The 25035-nt window shown below is 45.1% G+C and overlaps 1 protein-coding gene and 1 pseudogene across 1 annotated transcript in view; both read left to right on the top strand.

The window, feature by feature from the left end:
- Positions 1-25035, top strand: part of LOC140419525 (uncharacterized) — a 33959-nt gene that overhangs the window by 7579 nt on the left and 1345 nt on the right. Inside the window, 1 exon segment of the mRNA XM_072503429.1 lies at positions 3126-4439. Coding sequence (XP_072359530.1) covers positions 3126-4439 — 1314 coding nt within the window.
- LOC140419520 (sodium/potassium-transporting ATPase subunit beta-1-like) lies at positions 18803-20705 on the top strand (annotated as a pseudogene).

Genomic DNA, 25035 nt, shown 5'->3' with positions numbered 1-25035 from the left:
TTCATGTTATTACATTTCACAGCAGTAACCACAGAAGGTGGTAGGCAATGCATTAACATAGCACAGTATTGAGGGGAATTCTGACCAGTTTGATATAGCAAATCGCCTGACTGCCCCCGGTAGATTTCATTAAAACGCCCCAGACATTCCTATGGCTCGTCAATCTTCCTAGGTTTTAGGTCTAAGATAACAGAAAGATTTATGGGCCTTTGAAATGTGCTATTCAACGCATTCAAGATCTGTGTCCTTCTTTTCTCTATTTGCTCTCTTTTTTTTAAAACTTAAAAATGTTTGAAAATTCAAATTGAATTACTGCAACTTGCAAGCTTAGCTCTGATCTCAACTCAGAACTAAATTTACAATTTGCTTAACACAAACTTGTATAACATTTACAACTTAATTATTTCTTTATCTTAACAATTTTTCTTTTAACAAGTTTTTTTTCTGTTACATACACAGTATTAGCAAAATCAACTATCATAAGTATTAGCAAAATCAATTATCATCTCCAGATTGACACTTTTTAAAATGGTGTCCATGATCTTCTTTAAGTTTCTATTAATCTCCATATAAAATGAGATAAACCTTATTTCAAGTAAGTAAAATTTAAGATTCTGGCAATTTCAATCAATTGCTTTCGAAAATAATAACTTTTATCAAAGAGGTGGAGAAACCCACTGGTTTCCTTTAATTAATTCAAAACGTAACTTTGCTGGTGTTCACTGACTCAAAGGAAAGGTATCCGATTACACTGCAGACTGGCGCTGTTATCTCAAGGCCTGAGTGAGAAGCACTGTCTGTTTTCAACTCCGCCTGCTGCTGTTAACCCTTTGAGAGACTTCTGCTTCAACCTCACAATCTCAACTAGACCTCGGAACTTTACAGTCCAAGGAGACAATTTTAGCTTAATCAACTATATATTTAAAACACTCACACATAGAGTTGAACCATCTTCAGATTTAAAAACAGTTATACTGGACTGAACCCCCATCTATTGAAGTCCCATCAGCCCCTGAACCCATATAATAGACTGAACCTTTATTATTTAAAGTCCCATCAGCCTCTGAACCCTGATAATAGACTGAACCTTTATTATTTAAGTCACATCAGCCTCTGAACCCTAATAATAGACTGAACCTTTATTATTTAAGTCACATCAGCCTCTGAACCCTAATAATAGACTGAACCTTTATTATTTAAAGTCCCATCAGCCTCTGAACCCCGATAATAGACTGAACCTTCATTATTTAAAGTCCCATCAGCCCAAAACCCTAACCTAAGCCGAAACAACAATATGAAATCCCATCAATTAAAGTGCTAATCCCCAGACTGACCTGTGATTTCGTCGAGGCGGTCTTTCTGTGCCAACCGCGAGTGACCAGACTAATCAGACGATAAGAAGAGGGGAACAATCAATGCTGGTCGTTTTCCATTTCTACATTGAGGGCCCTTTGTTCCCGTCCTCCTGTTCATAATCAGTCTAATTCTGATTTCGCAGTTGGATCAGGATCGCCCAGAGAAATCCCGGTTTTCGGCACCAAATGTTGATCCCCAAATTTCTTTCTCTGTCAGTCTGGCCTCAATAAAAGTTGAGACGGATTCGCACGTAAACAGAAGTTATTTATTTAGCTTGCAAGCTTGAATCATCTTACAGAAATGTAACAGGACATCCTGCCTCTTACACTCCAGAAAACGACTGAACTAACAGACAAAGGGATCTCTGCAAAATCAGTTCAAATGGTATCAAGTTTCACATACTCGACGGACATAGGTCAGCCTAGGTCCCTCCTGACCTGTTCGATCTATTCTGATTGGCTCACTTCCAATCCCTTTCTCTGGCCCCTATCAATGCAGTCTCACTCTCATAGACACACCTCTTCCTGCTTTTTCCATGCGGTCTCAAAGTCCTTTGTCCCTAACTGCAAAAATCAAAGTGGCTTATTTCTACATTACATTAACTAGTATCTCTAAAGTAACTATTTTATATCACATTCGTCAACCTTTCACCCCCTTGCTCATCAAGAATCTATCCAGCTCTGCCTTAAAAATATTCAAGGTCTCTGCTTCCACTGCCTTTTAAGGACGCGAGTTCCAAAGTCTTACAACCCTCAAGAGAATAAAAAATCCTCATCTCCATCTGAAATGGGTGACCGCTTATTTTGCAACAGTGACGCCTCGTTCTACATTCTCCCACAAGAAGAAACACCCTCTCCACATTCACCCTGTCAAGACCCCTCAGGATCTTATATAGATCAATCCAGGTTTTACCCAAAACTTTAAATCTGTGTCCCGGCTGCTTGTACGATCAGTGAATGGAAACAGAGTTTCTTTGTCCACCTGATGCAAATCTGGCATAATCTTGTGTCCCTGAATCAAATTTCCCCTCAACTTCCTTTGTTGGAACCATTCTGGTAAATCTCCTCTGCACCTTCTCAAGAACCTTCCTATTCTTCCTGAAGAGTGGTGACCAAAGCTTTAGAAAGATTCATAGAATGGAATTAGAACCATAGAATTCCTACAGTGCAGAAGGAGGCCATTCAGCCCATCGAGTCTGCACCAACTCTGAAAGGGCACCCTGCCTAGGCCCATACCCCTACCCTGTCCCTGTAACCCCATAGCCCCACCTAACCTGCACATCCCTGGAGACTAACGGGCAATCTATCAAGCCCAATCCACCAAACCTGCCCTTCTTTTGACTGTTGGAGGAAACCTGAGCACCGGGTGGAAACTCTCGCAGACACTGGGAGGAACTCCACACAGTCACCAAGGCCGGAATTGAACCCGGGTCCCTGGCGCTGTGAGGCAGCAGTGCTAATCACTGTGCCACCAGAAGCATAGTTTTGGTATCAATATTACTGTTTATGACGCTCAAGATCGAGTTTGCTTTGCCATCTATTCTCTTTAATCTGACTTGTAGATATACAAAATCCCTCTTCACCTCTTCCTCTCTCCTCCCAAAGAGGCCAGTTGGGTTTTTAATAATAATCCAGCAGTTTTCATGGTCACTTTTTCCCAGTGCCGGCCCCACAAATGACCAGATTCATTCAGCTCAATTTCACCATCTGCCTTTGTGTTTTGTGGGTTCTCTCTCACTCCCTATTTTCTGTTTTAAATCAATTTAACAGGGTGTTCGAAGGGGAGGCATCAAAGTCCGGAAACTCAAACCAAGCATCACATCAGGATCTGACAGAGTCCTCAATTTATCATATCCTGAATATCATTGGAATATCATTGAACATGGAAGGAAAAAGCATTGTTCACAGTGGGGAGAAACCGTACTCGTGTTGTGTGTGTGGACGAGGATACAGTCAATCGTCAGGCCTCACAAGCCACAAATGCAGTCACACTGAGGAGAAACCGTGGAAATGTGCGGACTGTGGGAAAGGATTCACTTCCCCATCCCAGCTGGAAACTCATCGACGCAGTCACACTGGGGAGAAACCATTCACCTGCTCCAAGTGTGGGAAGGGATTTACTATTTCAGCCAACCTGCTGAGTCACCAGCGAGTTCACACTGGGGAGTGACCATTCACCTGCTCACAGTGTGGGAAGGGATTCACCACTTCATCCAACCTGCTGAGTCACCAGCGAGTTCACACTGATGAGAGACCGTTTCAGTGTTCAGATTGCGGGAAGTGCTATAAAAGTTCTGGGGAACTGATTCGCCATCAACGTGTTCACACTGATGACAGACCATTTAGGTGCTCTCACTGCGGGACTGGGTTCAGGCGATCATCTGACCTCGCTGTACATCAGCGAAGTCACACTGGGGAGAGGCCATTCGCCTGCTCCAAGTGTGGGAAGGGATTCACTCGGTCATTAAACCTGAAAATGCACCAGCGAATTCACACTGGGGAGAGACCATTCACCTGCTCCAAATGTGGGAAGGGATTCACTCGGTCATCCAACCTGCTGAGTCACCAGCGAGTTCACACTGATGAGAGACCGTTCCAATGTCCAGACTGCGGGAAGTGCTATAAAAGTTCTGGGGAACTGATGAGCCATCAAGGTGTTCACACTGACGAGAGGCCGTTCAGGTGCTCTCACTGCGGGACTGGGTTCAGACAATCATCTCACCTCACTGTACATCAGCGAATTCACACTGGAGAGAGGCAATTCGCCTGCGCACCCTGTGGGAAGGGATTCACTCAGTCATCTGACCTGCAGAAGCATCAGCGAGTTGACACTGGGATGAGGCCATTCGCCTGTGCCAAGTGTGGGAAGGGATTCACTCAGGTATCCAACCTGCGGACACACCAGCGAATTCACACTGGGGAGAGGCCATTCACCTGCGCCAAGTGTGGGAAGGGATTCACTCAGTTATCTGCCCTGCAGACACACCAGCGAGTTCACACTGGAGAGAGGCCATTCACCTGCTCCAAGTGTGGGAAGGGATTCACTCAGTCATCCAACCTGCAGACACATCAACGAGGCCACAAGTAACCACAGTGATTGGATTTTGCTGTTACTCACATTGAGACTGAACCATGTTAATTTGGCTCTCTCTCTGCTGATAACAATTCCAGCCCATTTTACAGGGGCTAATATTCTGGCTAAAAGTCAAATAAATTAGATTTGTGTGAAATATGCAGTGTGCTGGAACTTTTTAATATCTTTGACACAAGTTAGTTCCTTTTGAAGTACTCTCGCTGTCCCCTGTCTCTTCCATCCTCACCTCCAACAAAAAGTGTGAGGAGCTTGTGGAGCTTCTTTGTGACTGAGATTGAGTAAATCCGATCAGCCGCCTCTGCTGCTTCCCTCCCTTCCACGAGCCCACCGGACCAAACTGTCTCTAAATTTCATCCTTTCCCGAGCCCTGAACCCACATCTTTCTCTAGTTTCTTTCCCATCTCCCCTCATGCCCTCTCAGAGCTCATCTTGTCCATGATACCCAACTCCTGCTCCATCGACCCTCTTCCCACTGAGCTACTGACAGCCAACTACCCTGTGTCCATGGATATTGTCAACATTTCTCACACTTCAGGTACTGTCCCTCTGTCCTTCAAATCTGCCATCATCACCCCCTCAATAAAACAAACACTTGACCCTGCCATCCTTACAAATTACTGCCCCATCTTCAACCTCCCTCTCCTCTCCAAACTCTTTGAACATGTTGTCACCTCCCAAATCTTGCCCATCTTTCCCAGAACTCCCATGTTTGACTCCCTTCAATCAGGTCTCCGCCCTGTCACAGTGAAATACAAGAGACAAACAGAATCTTACCCGGAGAGAAAGACAGACAATCCGGGAGCTTGGATACAAGGGTGGCACGGTAGCACAGTGGTTAGCACTGTTGATTTTCAGCTCCAAGGATCCGGGTTCGACTCCCGGCTTGGGTAATTTTCTGTGCGGAGTCTGCACATCCTCCCTGTGTGTGCATGGGTTTCCTCCGGGTGCTCCGGTTTCCTCCCACAGTCCAAAGATGTGCAGGTTAGGTGAATTGGGCATGATAAATTGCCCTTAGTGTTGGGCGGGGTTGCTGGGTTGTGGGGATAGGGTGGAGGTGTGACCTTTGTTAGGGTGCTCTTTCCAAGGGCCGGTGCAGACTCGATGGGCCGAATAGCCTCCTTCTGCACTGTAAATTCTCCTTCTGCACTGTAAATTCTATGATATCTATGAAATTCTCTTATTCTTTTTTAAAAATATATATTTATTAAGAATTTTTTAAACAAAACTTTTCACCCTTACAAACAAACCCCCACCCCCCCCCCCCGTAACAAAAAGAAAGCTCACATAGCAAGACATGAACATGGTAATTCGATATGATACAGAGCTTTGTACATTGGATTCCTCCCGTACATGTCAGTTTTCCGGCTCATTCATGTATTTTCTTGCTCGAATGCCCCCCAAATAAACCTCTCTTCCCCCTCCCTCCCCCCCCCCACAAAAGATATCCCCCCCTCCCCCCAGCCTCCCCCCTCCCCCCCAGCCTCCCTCCCCAGCCTCCCCCTCCCCCCCAGCCTCCCCCTCCCCCCCCCAGCCTCCCCCTCCCTCCCCCCCTCCCCCTCCCCTTTCCTCCCCCCCTCCCCCTCCCCCCCTCCCCTGCTCCCCTCCCCCCCCTCCCCCTCCCCCCCTCCCCTGCTCCCCTCCCCCCCCCCCCTCCCCCCCCCCCGCCCTCCCCCGGGTTGCTGCTGCTGCTGACCGACCTTCATCTAATGCTCTGCGAGGTAGTCTAGGAACGGTTGCCATCACCTGTAGAACCCCTGCGCAGACTCTCTCAAGGCAAACTTTATCCTCTCCAACTTGATAAACCCTGCCATATCATTTATCCAGGCCTCCACGCTGGGGGGCTTCGCCTCCTTCCACATTAACAAGATCCTTCGGCGACTAGGGACGCAAAGGCCAGAATGCCGGCCTCTTTCGCCTCTTGCACTCCTGGTTCATCCACTACTCCAAATAGTGCTAGCCCCCAGCCTGACTTGACCCGGACTTTCACCACCTTAGATACTGTTCCCGCCACTCCCCTCCAGAACCCCTCCAGTACCCCTCCAGTGCCGGGCATGACCAAAACATATGGACATGGTTTGCCGGACTTCCTGAGCACCTCCCACATCTGTCCTCCACCCCAAAGAACCTACTCAGCCTCGCCCCCGTCATATGCGCTCTATGAACCACCTTAAATTGTATCAGGCTAAGCCTGGCACACGAAGAAGAGGAATTAACCCGACTTAGGGCATCAGCCCATAGCCCCTCCTCAATCTCCTTCCCCAACTCCTCCTCCCATTTACCCTTCAGCTCCTCTACCAACGACTCCCCCTCTTCTTTCATCTCCTGGTATATCGCCGACACCTTGCCCTCTCCGACCCATACACCCAAAATCACCCTATCTTGAATCCCCTGTGCCGGGAGCAACGGGAATTCCCTCACCTGTCGCCTCACAAACACCCTCACTTGCATGTACCTGAAAGCATTTCCCGGGGGTAGCCCAAACTTCTCCTCCAGTGCCCCTCGGCTCGCAAACGTCCCATCAATGAACAGGTAAATTCTCTGATTCTATGAGGTGAGATTGTCCTTTCTGAGCTCCAGCCAGGTGATGTTAACCACTTCGGCTGGAAACACAAAAATGTACAACGTGTTTAAAACAGCTGATTTATTTCACCAATATCTAGAATGTTAAACTCCAGTCCCTTCGAGGTTATTATCATCAGAAACAAACTCCAACTATCAGAGTAAAAACCTCAAAGGTTCTAGTGCAGATCGAGGCCATTTGGCCCATTGTGTGAGTGCTGGCTGAAGTGGAGCTATTCTGCTTAATCCCATTTTGCAGATCTCAGTCGATTGTCCTGTATATCCCAGTCCTTCAATTGGATATCCAAGACATTTATTTTAAAGTGATCAGGATTTCTGCTTCTTTGACCCTATCAGACAGTGAGTTCTAGATTCCCACCACTGAAATGATGACCTCCCAGAAGCCATAGCTTTGCCAAAAGAAGTATCCATTCTAAAGTGTAAGGCCCATACTCAAGACAACACTACAGAAGCACAAGGAAACGCCCTTGCAGACCGAGTAGCAAAGGAAGCTGCCTCCCAGTGGGATTCTTCAGCAGAACGAAGACACATCTACAAATTGGGAGTGACCGATTTATTACAAGATCTACGTGAAATGCAACATGACTCGGCACAAAGAGAAATGGTCATGGTTAGACTCAGGTATCCAGTTGTATGGTGATGATATTTGGAGACAAGTTCAGACTGATAAACCAGTTGCACCACAGGCACTGATGCCATTTCTGGCCCAACAGATCCATTCATGGGGACAATTAGCCCCAGGACAGATGATGGCTCAATTCCAGAAAAGTTGGTGTGGCAAAGATTCAAAAAACATGCACAATTGGTATCAAACCGCTGTGTAACCTGTAAAAAGAACTTACGACCTATAACATCAATGCCTCAGCTAAAAGCTCCTGCCCCTGCAGGACCATTCCAGAACATACAGGTCGATTACATCACCCTTCCTACATGTCAAAGATACACTGACATCCTTGTAATAGTGGATACGTTCTCTCGATGGGTCATGGCTGCTCCAGCCAGGAGGGCAACAGCCAACCATACAGCCAAAGTTCTGTGCAAAGACTATATTCCCAGATGGGGAGTACCAGCTAGCATTGATTCAGACAATGGAACCCACTTTACAGTTGCTGTTTGCCAGGAGGTGTGCAGATTACTGAACATCGATTGGAATCTACACTGCCCTGATCATCCAGAATCATCAGGACAAGTGGAACACATGAACCAGACTTTAAAAGAACGATTGTCCAAATACAATCAAGAAGGCAGGAATTGGATTCAAGCCTTGCCACTAGTTTTGTGCAAACTGAACCACAGGCCTAAGCCCATTTGAGGTCATCACTGGCAGACCCATGTCCCTGCCGGGAACTATTGACTTAAGAAAGGCAGACTGTCATCTGATGAGTTGATGCTTTACTTAGTTATTGTCAAAACTTAACAAATGCTGTCAGGTGTTGGCGGCGTGGGGCGATCCTCCTGAGGGGGGCCACAACTTGGTGCCTGGCGAATCCGTTTACAGCAAACAAATTCAGCGCGAACCGTTAGGAGCCAAGTGGGAAAGCCCCTACCAGATATTACTCACAACCCAATCAGCCGTGAAACTCCAAGGAAATAAATCATGGCTTCACACGTCACATGTGAAGCACGCGTACCAAAATCAGAATCTGTAAAATTGTTTGCCATAATATTGATTTTCAGTTACATGTTTGGCCCAGCAGGCCTTACCCAGGAGTTCAATGTTAACACGTTCCTTTACATGTCCTATACCTATGCCAGAGACTTTAATGTCTCTGAGTACTGGGTATGTTCTTCTATTCCTACCAATTCCCAAGCAGGTATCCCACTGCAGCCTGTTCCTTTTACTTTATCCCAAATGGCAGAATGGTACATTTTCCAAAATCCCGACTCTTCCCTTCCCCAATGTGGAGACACCAGAACCAAAGAAATGATAAACGATGAGGTTCAGAGATGGCGATCTGCAGGCCTCCCATTAAACACTTTCAAGGGTTGGTATCAACATGTCTGTGATCGGAAACAGAAACCACCCCAAGTAACCTTCCCAACTGGGACCATATGTTTAATCGGCTATAATCATAGAGCTTGGAATGCGGGACACAGTAAATGTGAATATTATTTGGATGTGAGTGCCAGTACACAGTGCACTCATGACACAAGAAAGGTCTATGGACATGAAGGGAATCCCATCGACTTTAAAGGGCTATCTGATCACACCAATGGGACAAATTGTACAGAACGTTGGTCCCCACAAGTGGTTGCCCAATATTCTACCTATCATGTCACCTATTACATCTGCGCTAATACTGCATACCCTTGGCTCCCAATGAGCTTGAGAGGAGCGTGCTATTTCTGATTCATTGTCCCCTTCATCTGCCATTCCCTTTCCCTAGCCGATGCTATAAATGCAGACTCAAAACATGGACCTCTCATCCCACAGTTTGAGAAATATCAACCTACCACTATCATCATGAGATCTAAACGCGAGATCACAGGGGCTGAGAAATTCTTTTCTGCTCTCATCCCTGCCTATGGCGTCATTGTATTGACCAGAGAATACATTAAATTGGCCGCAGCCTTAGAGAAAATAGCCAATGACACTGCCCGAACCTTAAGTAGCATTTCAGCCGAGATGCTAGCCATTCGAACTGTGGCTTTACAGAATTGGGTGGCACTTGACTATTTGCTAGCCGAAAAAGGTGGCACCTGTGCCCTGATTGGTGCAGAGTGTTGCACCTACATCCCAGTGATCAGAATAAATCAAAAGCTTCTCAGCACATATTCAAGAGGAAGTTGGGAAACTTTACCAACCCTCTGACACCACTCTTTGGGGATGGCTCTCTGGATGGGTGGGTGGCACAGGAATTTCCATCATTCAGGGATTTCTCTGATTGTTCATTTTTGGACTTGTCATTTACATAGTGGGTCTTGCTGATCAGATGCATTGGCCAATGTATGGCTACCCATAATACCCCAACAATCAAAGTGGTTCATAGTGGTCCAACTGCACCACCAGCCCAAGACATTGAACAAGGCTCCTACTATTGAACTTTTATTGCAGCATTATTACCCAATTATTACTGCAATCATATAATCAATTTCCATTATTACTGAATTGTTATTGTACTGTATAATTACTTTTCTGAATAAAATACTTCCAGAATGCTTGTAATGCTTGCAAAGCTTTGCCCGCTCCAGTGTTGAAGGCTGTTCTCAAACAAGTGAACCATTCACAACAATGTGAATGAGTTCCTCCCCGCGCTTACTTCTATCCTGTCGCATTTCTTCCTTAATTTCAATGCGTTATTTTGATTCATCTTATTAATCTTTAGAAGAATCAAAAGGGAGAAGACTGAGAGAAATTGGCTTTTCTAGTTAGCTAGAGATGATAAAGGTAAAAGGGTGAAGTGAGAACTCATTTAGCATATTAAGCATTATTTGAGTGCAACAGTAGCTGGAAACCCATTAAGGGTTAATACAGATCATACACTTTCATTTTCTTTCATTAAACCTAGATTTTAACATTTGCAAATTGCTTGAGACAAGCAAGGTCAGTGACACCAACTAGCTAAAAGACCCCATTGTATGCTGCTGCTTTTCCAGCACAGCTGTCCCGTTTCCATGGTAATAGACAGTCTGAGGTCATAATGCCCTGAAGGCTGTGTTTTTTCAATAAATGTTGAGATGCAGTTGTCGATAATTTGGAGAATTGGCAAGCGATGGAATGGGAAAATTACACCAACATATTCACATACCTAATCTCTTGAATTGATGGACAGACACTTTGGTCGAATTGATTAATTATAAATTAGTTAAAGCCAATCAGCAGTAAAAAGGCCAGACTTTGAGATAACAATTCTCTTAAGAATCACTTACCGGAATGGAAAAGTGCTTCTGTTGCTCTGTTCTGTTTCTCTTCTTGCTCACTCCATCGATATTTCTGAAACCTTTGCTGCTCGCTGTGCTTAGATTATCATAGAATTTACAGTGCAGAAGGAGGCCATTCGGCCCATCGAGTCTGCACCGGCTCTTGGAAAGAGCACCCTACCCAAGGTCAACACCTCCGCCCTATCCCCATAACCCAGTAACCCCACCCCACACTAAGGGCAATTTTGGTCACTAAGCGCAATTTATCATGGCCAATCCACCAAACCTGCACATCTTTGGACTGTGGGAGGAAACCAGAGCACCCGGAGGAAACCCACGCACACACGGGGAGGATGTGCAGACTCCGCACAGACAGTGACCCAAGCTGGGAATCGAACCTGGGACCCTGGAGCTGTGAAGCAATTGTGCTATCCACAATGCTACCATGCTAATTGCAATTGCCCAGTTATTTTATCTGGTGTATTATGATTTGAATGAAAACTCAATTTCTATATTCATGAAAGACAATTAATCTGACTAGCTTGCTGCAGGGCTAGTTCTTTCTAAATTTTGTATCAAAAACAAGTTTTCCAGTGGCACAGCTGACAAATAAAGTTCAACTGGATTTTGCCAAAAAGCACAGACTTGATCTCTGTTATTCGGGAACTGAGAAGGGATAACGCATATCCAGGGTTCTGAATAGATACAGAGATCCATTATCCCCCTTCCACTCCCAATCCTCTGCTAATTACTTTAAATCTAAACCCCTTGGTTATTGATCTGTTAATGAAATAGATCCTTCTTATCCATTCTATCCGGGCCCCTCATAATGTTAAACACCTCAGTTAATCTCTCCTCAGCATTCTCTGTTCCACAGAAAACCACCTCAGCCTCTCCAATCTTTCCTCACTGGTAAAATTCTCCATTTGTGTCAACATCCTCGTCAATCCCCTCTGCATCCTCTCTAGTATGAACACATCCTTCCTGTAATGTGGTGACCAGAACAGTACTCAGTAATGCAGCTGTGGTTTAACTAGTGTTTTGCATAGCTCCAGTATAACCTCCCTGATCTTATATAAAAACAGAAAATGCTGGAAATACTCAGCAGCTCTGGCAGCATCTGTGCAGAGAGGGGTTTCAGGTCTTTACTCCAATGGACATTTCTGGGAATATTCCCTGCTCTAGTACTCTGTGTCCCTGTGAATAACAAAGTATCCTCTCTGCCTTTACAATCACTGTATCTACCTCTCCTGTCACCTTCGGGGATCTGTGACATGCACTCTTATGCCTCTCTGTCCCTCTACACCTCACTATCATACCATTCATATTCTTTCCCTTTGTCGTGTTTTTCCTCCCCAAATGTATTTATTACCCCGCGCTTCTCTGGATTGACCTCAGTTTGCTACTTTTCTGGCCCGCTGATCAGTCTAATGATGTCTTCCTGCAGTCATTACAGCCTTGGTTCAAACATGCACAAAAGCGCTGAATGCCAGAGGTGAGGTGAGAGTGACTGCCCTTGACATCAAGGCAGCATTTGACCGAGTATGGCATCAAGGAGCCCCAGCTCATCTGGAGTCAATGGGAATCGGGGAACACTCTCCGCTGGTTGGAGTCGTACCTGGTATAAAGGAAGATGGTAGTGGTGGTTGGAAGCCAACCATTTCAGCTCCAGGACATCACTGCAGGAGTTCCTCAGAGCAGTGTCCTTGGCCCAACCATCTTTAGCTGCTTCATTAATGATCTGCCTTCATCATAAGGTCAGAAGTGGGGATGTTTGCGCATAACTGCACAATGTTCAGCACCATGCGTGACTCCTCAAATAATGAAGCAGCCCTTGTCCAAATGCAGCAAGACCTGGACAATATCCAGGCTTGGGCTGATAAGTGGCAAGTTACATTCGTGCCACACAAGTGTCAGGCAATGACCACCTCCTCCTAGAGAGGATCTAACCATCGCCCCTTGACATTCAATGACATTACCATCGCTGAATCCCCCACAATGAACATCCTGGGGGGTGCCATTGATCAAAAACAACTGGACGAGCCATATTCGCATTGCGGCTACCAGGGCAGGTCAAAAACTAGGAATTCTATAAAGGGTAACTCATGTCCTGACCACCCCCCCCCCCCCCCCCCCAAAGCCTGTCCACCATCTGCAAAGCACAAGTCAGGAGTGTAATAGAATACTCTCCACTTGCCTGGATGAGTTCAGCTCCAACAACACTCAAGAAGTTCAACAGCATCCAGGACAAAGCAGCCCGCTTGATTGCTCCTCCTCCACAAACATTCAAACCATCCATCACCGACGAACAGTGACAGCCATGTGTACCATCACCAATGTTCCTTAGTCAGCACCTTCCAAATCCATGACCATGATCTGGAAGGCCAAGAGCAGCAGATCACTGGGAATCCCGCCACCTGGAGGCTCCCCTCCAAGTCACTCACTACCCTGACTGGGAAATATATCACCGTTCCTTTGCTGTCGCTAGGAGAAAATCCTGGAATTCTCTCCCTAACAGCACAGTGGGTGTACCTACACCTGTAGGACTGCAGCGGTTCAAGAAGGAAACTCCCCACCACGTTTTGAAGGGCATCGAGGGATGCACAATAAATGCTGGCCTAACCAGTGAAGCCACATCCCATAAATTAATAATAAAAGTCTGCAGCTTTCTTGCTCACTGTCAAAAAGAGGACCGCAAATGACTTAATCATGTCCCCAGGTTAAAGTCTAAAGCATTGATATAGAACTCAAGAAGCACGGAATCATGTCCTGGGAAATCTAGAATCCCACTGGAAATACTCCACCAATCACAAACATACCTCTCGACCACTGCCCTTCTTGCTGCTCCAGCTGATTCACTTCCTGCACTTGTGATTGTTCTGGACATGAGAAGTATCCTGGTTTCCCACGTGGAGCAGGACTGGAATCCCCGGCCAGGTCTTTAGTTATTTGATTAGTTGACTTAAACAAAATAAATTTAAGATTAAAATAAATAAAGATTCATCAGCTTCTCACTAATCAGTTTCTTCCATTGAGCTGAAGTCACCTTACTTTTATCAGGAATTCACTGAAATGTTTTTGTGAATTGTTTTTTAAAATAAATTTAGAGTACCCAATTCTTTTTTTTCCCAATTAAGGGACAATATAGTGTGGCCAATTCACCTACCCTGCACATCTTTGGTTGTGGGGGTAAAACACAGGCAGACACGGGGAGAATGTGCAAACTCCACACGGACAGTGACCCGGGGCCAGGCTCGAAACCAGGTCCTCAGCGCCTTCAGGCAGCAGTGCTAACCAGTGTGCCACCATGCCACCCTGTTTTGTTGATTGTTAATATCTAAACCTCGCAAATGATTAATTGACTGAAAAATTCAGATGTCTTCACTCTGACAATCGCAACTTCATCTTTATCCCCTAGATTTGATGAATGGACCACGTACTGTAATTCTATGAACGATGATCAGATTGATTTTAGTTTTGTGATAATTAATGAATCATCTCACTTTATCATTGATGAATGCAGTGACCAGGATGTGCTCGCCACAGGATTGGGATGCCCTGTCATTGCCTTTATTTATTCCATTATTAACTGACTGAAGCAACAATAAACTTCTGGTTAAAATAAATAAAGATTCATCAGCCACTCACCAATCAGCTCGTTCCATTTGCCTGAAGTCACGTTATTTTTATCAGGAATTAACTGAAATGATTTTCTTCATTTTTGTTATATAAACAGTTTGGATTTTAACTTAATGAAGAATTCAGACTTCTTTACTGTTATAATCGCTTGTCATTCAGCTTCAACTTTATCCGCAAGATTTGATCAATTGAACACTGACTGCAATTATATAAATTTATACTAATTAATGAATCATGACTTATAGTTCATTAATACAGTGAGCACAATGCTTCTCCATTCTCTCACTGTACTCTTCGTGTTTTATAAAGTTCTAGCATAATCTCCTTGCTGTTATATTCCAGGCCTCATCCAAGAAAGGATTCTTGGCTGCCTGATCGATCTATCCAGCTACCTGTGGATAGGCACTCCAATGCCTCCCTGTTGCTCACCAGTTCTAAGTCTCATCCTATTTATAGTTCATTCACTTGTCTTGTTTTCACTCTGAAATTCATTATCTCTCACCGTTTGTAGCACAGTGGTTAACACTGTTACTTCACAGCGCCAGGGTCGATTCCCAGCTTCGGTCACTGGGTTGTAATGCAGAACAAGGCCAGAGCGTGGGTTCAATTCCCGTACCAGCTTACCCCAACTGGTGACGGAATGTGACGATTTGGGGCTTTTCACAGTAACCTCATACTTGTGGCAATAAAAGATTATTATGTCTGTGTGGAGTCTGCACGTTCTCTTCGTGTCTGCCTGGATTTCCTCTGCGTGCTCCAGTTTCCTCCCTCAAGTCCTGAAAGATTTGCTTGTTTGGTGAATCGGACATTCTGAATTCTCCCTGTGTACCTGAAAAGGCGCTGGAGTTTAAAAAATATTGAATTCCATTTGCAATTGTTCTCCCCATCTGACCAATCCACTGATATCTTCCTGCAGTCCATGGCTTTCTCCCGCAATGTCAACCATACGCAGAATTGTTGTATAATCTGCAAATTTCATAATCATTCATATGTACCAGAGAACTGTGGAACCCCACTGGAAACAGGCATCCAGACATCATTCAGTCCTGGATGTGATTCACAGCAGCAATAACAGCAGAATCCATCCCCTGCTGTCGCCTGTGAACTTGCTTGCAGGTTGTTTGACTGAGCGAACCCCCTCCCACACACACAGCAGGTGTACGGCCTCTCCCCACTGTGAACCATGTGTCAGCAGATTCCATTTACTTTTAAATCCCTTCTCGCAATCAGAGCATTTGAAAGGTCTCTGATCAGTGTGAGTAAGTTGGTGTGTTGTAAGGTGGGATGATTGAGTGAATTTCTTGTTACACACGGGGCAAGTGTATAGTCTCTCCCCAGTGTGCACCCGCTGGTGTATCAGAAGGTCGGATGAATCAATGAATTCCTGCCCACACACAGGGCAGATGAACGGTCTCTCCCCAGTGTGAATTCGATGGTGTCTCAGAAGGTGAGGTAATCGGCTGAATTCCTTCCCGAACTTGGAGCAGGTGAATGGCCTGTCCCCAGTTTGAGTGCGCTGGTGTTACAGAAGATCCTTTTTGCTTTTAAATGTTTTCTCACAATCAGAACAATTAATTGGTCTCTGATCAGTGTGAACAAATTGGTGAGTCAGAAGGTGGGAGGGACAAGTTGAATCTCTTCCCACAATTGGAGCAGGTGAATAGCCTCTCCCCAGTGTGATTGCCTTGATGAATCAGTAAATCCTTTCTGCTTTTCTAGTTCTTCTCACATTTAAAAGGTCTCTGATCAGTATGAACAAGTTGGTGTGTCAGGAGGTGTGATGACTGAGTGAATCCCTTCCCACAGGCAGAGCAGGTAAATGGCCTCTCCACATTGGCTGAAACTCTGCATCATGTCTCAAACTCCAGGAGAAAAATGGACCTTTCTGTTTGTGGCTTTAAACAGATGAAACCCTGTGGATGTGGAGCAAACATTTCAACATTTGTTGTTGAAATATGGCAGCATGATGAAACAATCTAACAACAATTCAGGGCGTGATTTAAAGGAATAACTAGGCAGACAGGGAATGTCACCCTGAGGTCAAGGAGTCTCTGGTTTCAGTTGGTGAATGGACAGAAGGGTTAGGACAGGTTAGGGAGAAGGTTAATACTGTCATCATTCAGAACAACACAGACTATAAAGCAACAAATGAGGATCTTTACTGTCCAATTTAATATTCACATAATATATTTGTAGATCAGAGACAGAAGAACAGGAATTTGCAATCAGTTTGGAGATAACTCCGATATTTTCCATTCTTAAACATTTTGTCTTGAAAGATACCAAATGGGATGAAGCCAAATCTTGAAAAGGCAATGTCTTTAGTTTAAATCATCACCGTGCTGTCAGTGGAAAGGGTTAACTTCTCTGCTCTCAAAGGTGTTGGAGCAAATGTGCTGAAATGCGAAAAACTGTGTTGACTTTACGTAACTTTATTTTCAGATATGAAATGAATCAAACACCATTTTAAACTTTGTATTCTCAATTCATTTGTCAACTTTTTGTGGGTAGGTGGGTAGGTTGCACAGTTGCTTCACAGCGCCAGGGTCCCAGGTTTGATTCCCGGCTCAGGTGACTGAATGCGCAGAGTAAGCACGTTTTATTCATGTATGCGTGGATTTCGTCCCACAAGTCCCGAAAGAGGTGCTGTTGGGTAATTTGGACATTCTCAATTCTCCCTCTGTGTACCCGAACAGGCGCTGGAATGTGGCGATAAGAGGCTTTCACAGTAACTTCATTGCAGTGTTAATATAAGCCTACTTGTGACAATGCAGATTATTATTATTATCAGCTGGTGTGTGGAGAAGATCACGTTCCTGTAGATCTGTCAGCACAGAAACCGCACTGTGCTTTTGTATCCATTCAGTCTGCAAGTAGATGAATCTTTTAAACATGACCCTAGTGAAGGTCTTCCTGGTGCTGCTAAGGAGTGAGACATTCCTGTAGTTGCTGCAACCTCCTCTGTCCCTGCTGTTTTTATCAGTTGTGATGATTTTAGTAACATGCACATGGAATGGTTCCGACCTCCCAACAGAGGAGGAGGTCGTGAAGGTGTGACAGTCGATGGGACTTTGTGTTTGAGCAGTTCAGCTGGAATTCCATCCTTGCTGGGCGCTTTTATGCTTGTTGAGCAATCAATGGCCTTGTCCAACTGAACCATGACAGGAAGCTGCAGGAGAGTCAGACAGCGACTGGGAGATGTCCGTCTGATGGAGCACAGCTGACAGTCATGTTCAACCCAGCGGGACATCTGTTAGGATGTCACCATCTGGGATTTCAGGGGAACGCCTTTGGTGATGGTCAGACCCAGAGCCCTCTTCTTCCCAGCACACACAGCACATAGATTTCTGTTATCACAGGCAGTGTGGAATTACTGACGTTGGCTGTCCAGTGTTTATTTTCACAATCTCTCCGTCTTTTACATAACTGTCTTGACTACTTTCAAGTGATGCCGTGTTCTCGGTGTTGGGTTTATGTTGTACATCAGGTCGGCTTTGCTTTTTGCTTCAATGACAGATGTCATCTCTGCTGAGGGGCTCTCAAACCAGTCTGTGTTGTGGGTTCCACCTTTACCGTAGAATCCTGTCGGATCTTTCCAGTGCAGAAGGAGGCCATTTGGCCCATCGAGTCTACAGTGACCCTGTGAAAGAGCACTCAACCTCGGCCCACTCCCCCGCTCTATCCCCCTAACCCTGGCTGCTGCTGCTGTGTCAGAAATGATTGAACTCAGTGACTTCCAAGTTTCATCAATATCAATGTTGATTGATGAAGTTTTTACTGATGTGCCTGTGAAATATTTCACAGTTTAGTTTAATGCTCCTTGATAATGTCATTTCACAATGGACATGTTACTGTGAGGAATGTGAGAGTAACAATTGTCAGCAAGGATTAATCAGCACTTTCTAATTGGAGATGTTAATCAGTGGAACCTTTCAAACTCTGAATTGTAGATTTTGGATCAAACATCAATTTAGGATTGAAGTAAAAGTTCAGAATTGTCTTGTTCTTGTTCAGAGTTCCTGAATGAAGCTTCACCTTCCGCGGGACTCCTGACACCTGGAGCTTCTCAACTCCACTTCCCGCCCCCCCCCCCCCCCCCCCCCCCAGCCCCACCGATGCCCGCGCCCCTCCCCCTCCCTTCCTCCGCCCCCCCCCCCCCGCCCCGCCCCTTTCTTGTTTGAAAAGCAACGGCCGCCGCGCGAGGGAGTGCGCGCGCCGCCGGCCAGCATCTGCTCAACAGCGAGGCCAAGCTTTCCTCAAACTCTCCCACAATCCCCCGCTCAGCCTCCTCGAGACAGCATGGCCCGGGCCCGGGCCAAGGGCAAGGAGGCAGGTGGAGACTGGAAGAAATTCCTCTGCGATTCCGAAATAAAAAAGCACTTTTTAGGCAGGACCGGCAGTCGTTGGCTCAAGATATTCTGGTTCTTCTTGATCTTTTATGGCTGCCTCGCTGGGATCTTCATTGGAACCATTCAAGCGCTGCTGCTCACGATTAGTCCATTTGAACCCAAACACCAAGACAGAGTTGCACCCCCAGGACTATCACAAACGCTGTATTTGTTCAAAACAGAAAGTTCCTTTAGTATGTCAGACCCAAACTCCTACGAAAGTTTTGCGAAAAGTTTGAACACGTTCTTGGATCTTTACAATGACTCCAGTCAGGGTGGCAACACTCCTTTTGAGAACTGTGAAGAGATTCCTCCAGCCTACATTCATGCAGGCCCACTGGGTGATTCAGGACAGAAGAGAGCGTGCAGATTTTACCGGACGTGGTTTAAGACTTGCTCTGGATTAAATGATCCTAATTACGGTTATGCTGAAAACCCCGCATTGTTCCGAAGCTCAACAGGATTCTTAACTTTTATCCCGGGCCTCCAAAGAATTCCACCGAACTTGCAGAAGATTTGCAAATCAATTATAATCCGTTTATTATTCCCATTCATTGTGCAGCAAAGAAAGAAGACTGAGATAAAGTTGGACCTGTGAAATAGTTTTCATAGAATTTACAGTGCAGAAGGAGGCCATTCGGCCCATCGAGTCTGCACCAGCTCTTGGAAAGAGCACCCTACCCAAGGTTCACACCTCCACCCTATCCCCATAACCCAGTAAGCCCACCCAACACTAAGGGCAATTTTGGACACGAAGGGCAATTTATCATGGCCAATCCACCTAACCTGCACATCTTTGGACTGGGAGGATTCAGCGGCTTTCCTTTGCAGTACTACCCATACATGGCAAGCGTCTGCAGGAAAAATACCTTCGGTTCTTTGTTGCTATTCAATTTATGAACGTCAAACAGAACACGGAAGTGCGCATTGAGTGTAAAGTGTATGGTGATAACTACATAATACAATTTTCCCCATTATTTCAAATTAGTCTTGAACAAACTGTCGTATATATAGGACCTACACTTAATCTATATGCTTTACACTAGCTTTCTGCATTTACCTCGGTATGTAACATTAAAAACAATAGTAGTACATATTTATTCCACTGTAAATGATAATACTTGAGCTATGGGAATGCCCATTACTGTAAACTATAATTCCACTAATGTGTAGCAGTGTTTGTGTTCTTGGGTATTGCTGCCTTGTGCCTCATGTGAGTTTGAGTGTACATTCACAGGTCCTTCAAATTATGTTGCAGTTTTTAAGCACACTTTGCTTTCCAAGTTGTAAATACTCTGAAAATTGCCATGGTATTTGATTTTGTTTCTGTTATGCCCATGTGTATGAATATACTGCACTCTGAAGTTTGTGTCGGGGAGGGAGGAAAAGTTGCTTTTTTTTTGGCAACGTTAAGTGTATGGTGATGGGTTTTATTATGCTTCCTTTTAGATCTGTTTAGTCTTCAATCCATGTTGAGATCTGCGTCTGGCTATCAAGCTATTGTGATTAGTTATTAAAGTTGTTTGCTGGAACCATCACATGGTGGTGTCCAGGAATGTTTTAAACCATTTTCATGGAAGATTTTATATTTATGCAGTTGTAAAATTTTTTGCAAAGTGTAATTATAAAAGAGACCAAAGTCATTGGTAAAATCATAATCTTTATTTTAAACCAATGCAGTAGGATGGTGTTCATGGTGTGCAATGTAACATCTGTAAACTTGTTGGGAGATCAATACTCCACCCCATTTAAAACATCAACAAATAAAACTCATGAACCTAAAAAAAAGAGTTCTTGACTCAAGGAGAATATCACAGATGGTGCTTTTAAAATGGGACGTTGTAACTCTGAAAATCAGTGACATCTGAAAGTATTTAACTGTAGCCAATTATAGCATTTGTTAACATCAGCAGATATTGTCAGACCATCAATCCTGGATTTGATTAACAGCAGCACAAAGAGCAAAATCCAATCCCTGCAGGCACTTGACAACTTGCTGATGTCTCAGCTCATATCATGACTGAGTGAATCCCTTCCCACAGAGTCGATGTTGATCTCGGCCCTTTGTGAACCTTCTCCTTAGTGTGACTTCGTTGGTGTCTTAACAGGCTGGATGACTGAGTGAAGGTAGCAAAGTTGAGGAGAAACTATTTCTCCCAAAGGGCTGACTCTGTGGACTTCATTGCCCCAGAGTGCGGTGAATTCTGGGACAGTGAGTAAATTTCAAGAGGAGTTAGACAGATTTTTAATTGTACGAAGTCTTACAACACCAGGTTAAAGTCCAACAGGTTTGTTTCGATGTCACTAGCTTTCGGAGCGCTGCTCCTTCCTCAGGTGAATGAAGAGACCTCTTCATTCACCTGAGGAAGGAGCAGCGCTCCGAAAGCTAGTGACATCGAAACAAACCTGTTGGACTTTAACCTGGTGTTGTAAGACTTCGTACTGTGCTCACCCCAGTCCAACGCCGGCATCTCCACATCATGATTTTTAATTGGTAATGGGTTGAAGGGTTATGGCGAATGGGAAGGATGGTGGACTTACGGCCAGGATAAGGTCAGATATGATTGAATGGGGGAGCAGATTCAATTGGCCAAATGGCCTAATTCTGCTCCTATATCTTATGAACTTATTGACACAACCACACCTCACTTCCCTTGGAACAACATGAAGTGTCTACTGCTTTCCAGATCCCTTCCTTTCAACTCACATTTCAATTCGACTGCTTTGCATTATTCTCAACTCCAGAGAGAACAGACTCATCCCACAGAACCTCTCCTCCAAGGACAACTGCCTGATCTCAGGAATCAATCCAGTGAAACGTAGCTCCTCACTGGCAGTGAGCGAATAGAGAGAAGAAAGAGCAGAAAGGGGAAAAGTGATAGGGACACAGATAGGCAGAATATAAGAGTGAAGGAGACTGAGCCAAATATAGAAACAAAGAGAGACAGAATGGGGTAGACATTAAAAGCAGCAGATACATTTCACCATTCCATATGATTGCTAACTTAGATTAACAGACAGAAAGAAGGAAAAAATACTTAGATTTAAACAGTGCCAGCAGAGAGTCAGGAAAAAGAGAGGAGCTGGTGTAGCCACGTAAAATGGCTAACCGGAAAGGCTGCTGGGAAAAGCAGGTAACAAGACAGAAACGGACAGCTGCAGACAGAATAGCATATTCGGCTCTGGGGAAGTTGGCCCAGATCGATACTCAGGGCTATTAACAGCCCATCCACCCAGACATCTGCAGTGTAATCAGCTATCCCCAGGAACAATTGCAACATATTAGCAATTGAATACTGGGCCAGACCTGTCGGCGCCTGCAGTGGCCCAAACAACGGCAGGTCAACGACCACCCACCGATCGGGGAATCGCCTCGCAATTGGACGTATCGACCCCAGTGATTGGGAACAGGTCCAATCACTTGGGACTCAGGGTCAAGGGCCGCCCCGGGAGGCGGGAAGCCCCTGGGCCCTATAAGGTGAGGGGCCAAGTTCAGATCTCTCTCTCTCTCCCTTCTACGCCTGCTCGAGACCTTCGCAAGAACAGCAACCGGCAACTGTAAGTTTGAATCCAGCGATCGCTATCCGGTAAAGACTCCTAGCCATCGACCTGGAGCAGCCTTTTGAATCCCGCAGGCCAGATCCGATTGGATAAGCCATTCGTTTCCCTGACTTGGTGGGCTCTTCCTAAAGTTAAGTATTGGCCAGTAGTGATAGGTTTATTATATAGATAGTAGTATTATTGTGTAAACATTACTTGTTGTATATAATAAATGACCGTTGATTTCAATCGTACTAAGCGGTGTGCTGACTTATTAATCATAACTTGAAATTGAACCACGTGGTGGTATCAGAAAGATACCTGGCGACTCGTGAGCAAAGGTGACGTAATCAGAGCTAATAAACTAAGGCTAAAAAGAGCAACACTGGGGAAGAAAGAACAAATGATCTTATGATGGGATTGATAAATGGAGTGATTAAATGACAAAGAGGATGATGGTACAGGGCAATATTGTAATAATGAGAGAAGTAAAAAAACTAATAGACCAAGAAAAGAAACAAAAGAAAGGTCCGATTTAAAATTATAAGAGACAAACCACTATCAACATCTAATATCTGAAAGATTGAATGATGGTCACGATCGGAAATTGTTGAAATGAATGTGCCTGATCAACAGATGAGTTCTCTGACCTACCATTCAGCTTCATTGGAACAGTGCAGGACATCCAGGGTACAGAGGTCAGACGAGGAGTGGAGCAGAGAATTCAAATGAATGCTCAGAATCACATTCATGGACTGAATGGTGATGTTCCACAAAGCAGTCACAAAATCTGAATTTAGTTTCAGAATAATGCAAAGCAGTCGAATTGAAAAGTGAGTTGAAAGGAAGGGATCTGGAAAACAGTAGACACTTCATGTTGTTCCAAGGGAAGTGAGGTCTGGTTGTGTCGATAAGTTCATAAGATATAGGAGCAGAATTAGGCCATTTGGCCAATCGAATCTGCTCCGCCATTCAATCATGTCTGATCTTATCCTGGCCGTAATTCCACTGTCCTAAACTGTGTGAAGATCACATAGTGAGCAGCAAGTGAACATAACTAAATTGCAAGAAGCACAAGTATGTCCCGCGTCATCTGGAAAGTGTATTTTGGGATTTGAAATCCCTCTCTGGGCTGGAAACTCATGTGTAAATCTCACTGTAAAAAGATTGTTCACCAGTTGAAAGTGGAAAAGAGTTCACTCGGTCATGTCATTTACTGACTTGGCCACACAGTCACACTGGAGAGAGACCATTCAGATACATAATGTGTATGAGAGGGATTTACTCAGTTTCCCTACTCATTAACACTCCAGCTTTAAAGGTTCGAAAGGCTCTGATCCACAATTGCTGAATTCTTAATGGCAAGACAGAGTTTAAATATTCGGTGTATGGGGAAAATTCACTTGTTCACCCCACCTGCTGAGGCGCCAGTGAGTACATATCGAACTATTGGGGTTTATTCTGCAGTTAATTACACTGAGGACAGGACTATGCTTCCTGAGAAATTGGTTGATGCATCAATTAGTTCAATAATTTTACATGTTAACCCTATAACTGCGATCATAATCAGACATGAAATACAATTTTCGTCAAACAATATCACCTTTCAATGGCCGGGGTGGTACCCAGCATTCCTGGCGAAAGAGAATATGTCCTATCATCACAATAGCAGATGTGTGCACATGCGCAGCGGATGTTGGTGAATAGAGCATGCGCCGTGCGTGTTCAGCCTGATCATGCGCAGTTTGGGTGCTGGAGCTGCAGGGACGCGGCGGAGTGGATGCACAGGCTTCAGAAACACCCAGTGGAGGAGGCCTCAAACCCAGAACAAGAAGCTCCCCGTCCCCAATTTGCACCGACCCCGGTGGTAATTGCAGAACCTCTGTAACTGGGGAGATGGGGGTAATTCCAGTGGATCAGAGACCCAGGCCAATGGTCTGGGGACAGGGGCTCAAATCCCACCCTGGAGTTGGGGAAGTTTAAATTAAATTAATAAAGGGGGAGGAATCTGGAACATAAATCCACTTTCAGTAGGAATGACCATTACAGCTATCATCAATTGTAAACTGATGGAAACCTGCTGTCCTTCCCTAGTCTGGCCTACAGGAGATTCAGACTCTCAACAGCCCTCTGACAAGGGTAATAAGGGGTCAGAAACAAATCCAATGAAACCCACATCCCATAAAATAACAAAGGAAAAATTGATGGACTTGGGTTAATGACAGTCATCTTCCTCGGGGGGCAGGACATGTGCAGGGTCATCACTGTCCCTGAGCAGTGGCACAGTGGTTAGCACCGCAGTCTCACAGCACTGGGAACACGGGTTTGATTCCGACTTTGGGTGACTGCGGGGAGTTTGCACATTCTCCCCTTGTCTGTGTGTCAGGCTTGCCTCCTGGTGCTCTGGTTTAGTCCCACAGTCCAAAGGTGTGCAGGTTCGGTGGATTGGCATCCCTCAGTTGCCCCTTCATGTCTAAAGGTCCGGTGGTGTTATGGGAATAGCGTGAGGGAGTGGGTCCTGTCGGGTGTTCTTTCGGAGCGTCAATACAGACTCTGGGCTGAATGGCCTCCTGCACTG

The sequence above is a fragment of the Scyliorhinus torazame genome, chromosome 5 (assembly GCF_047496885.1).
Source record: "Scyliorhinus torazame isolate Kashiwa2021f chromosome 5, sScyTor2.1, whole genome shotgun sequence".
Lineage (NCBI taxonomy): Eukaryota > Metazoa > Chordata > Chondrichthyes > Carcharhiniformes > Scyliorhinidae > Scyliorhinus > Scyliorhinus torazame.
The sequence above is the reverse complement of the archived record's forward strand: the minus strand, read 5'-3'. Positions and strand labels throughout refer to the sequence as shown.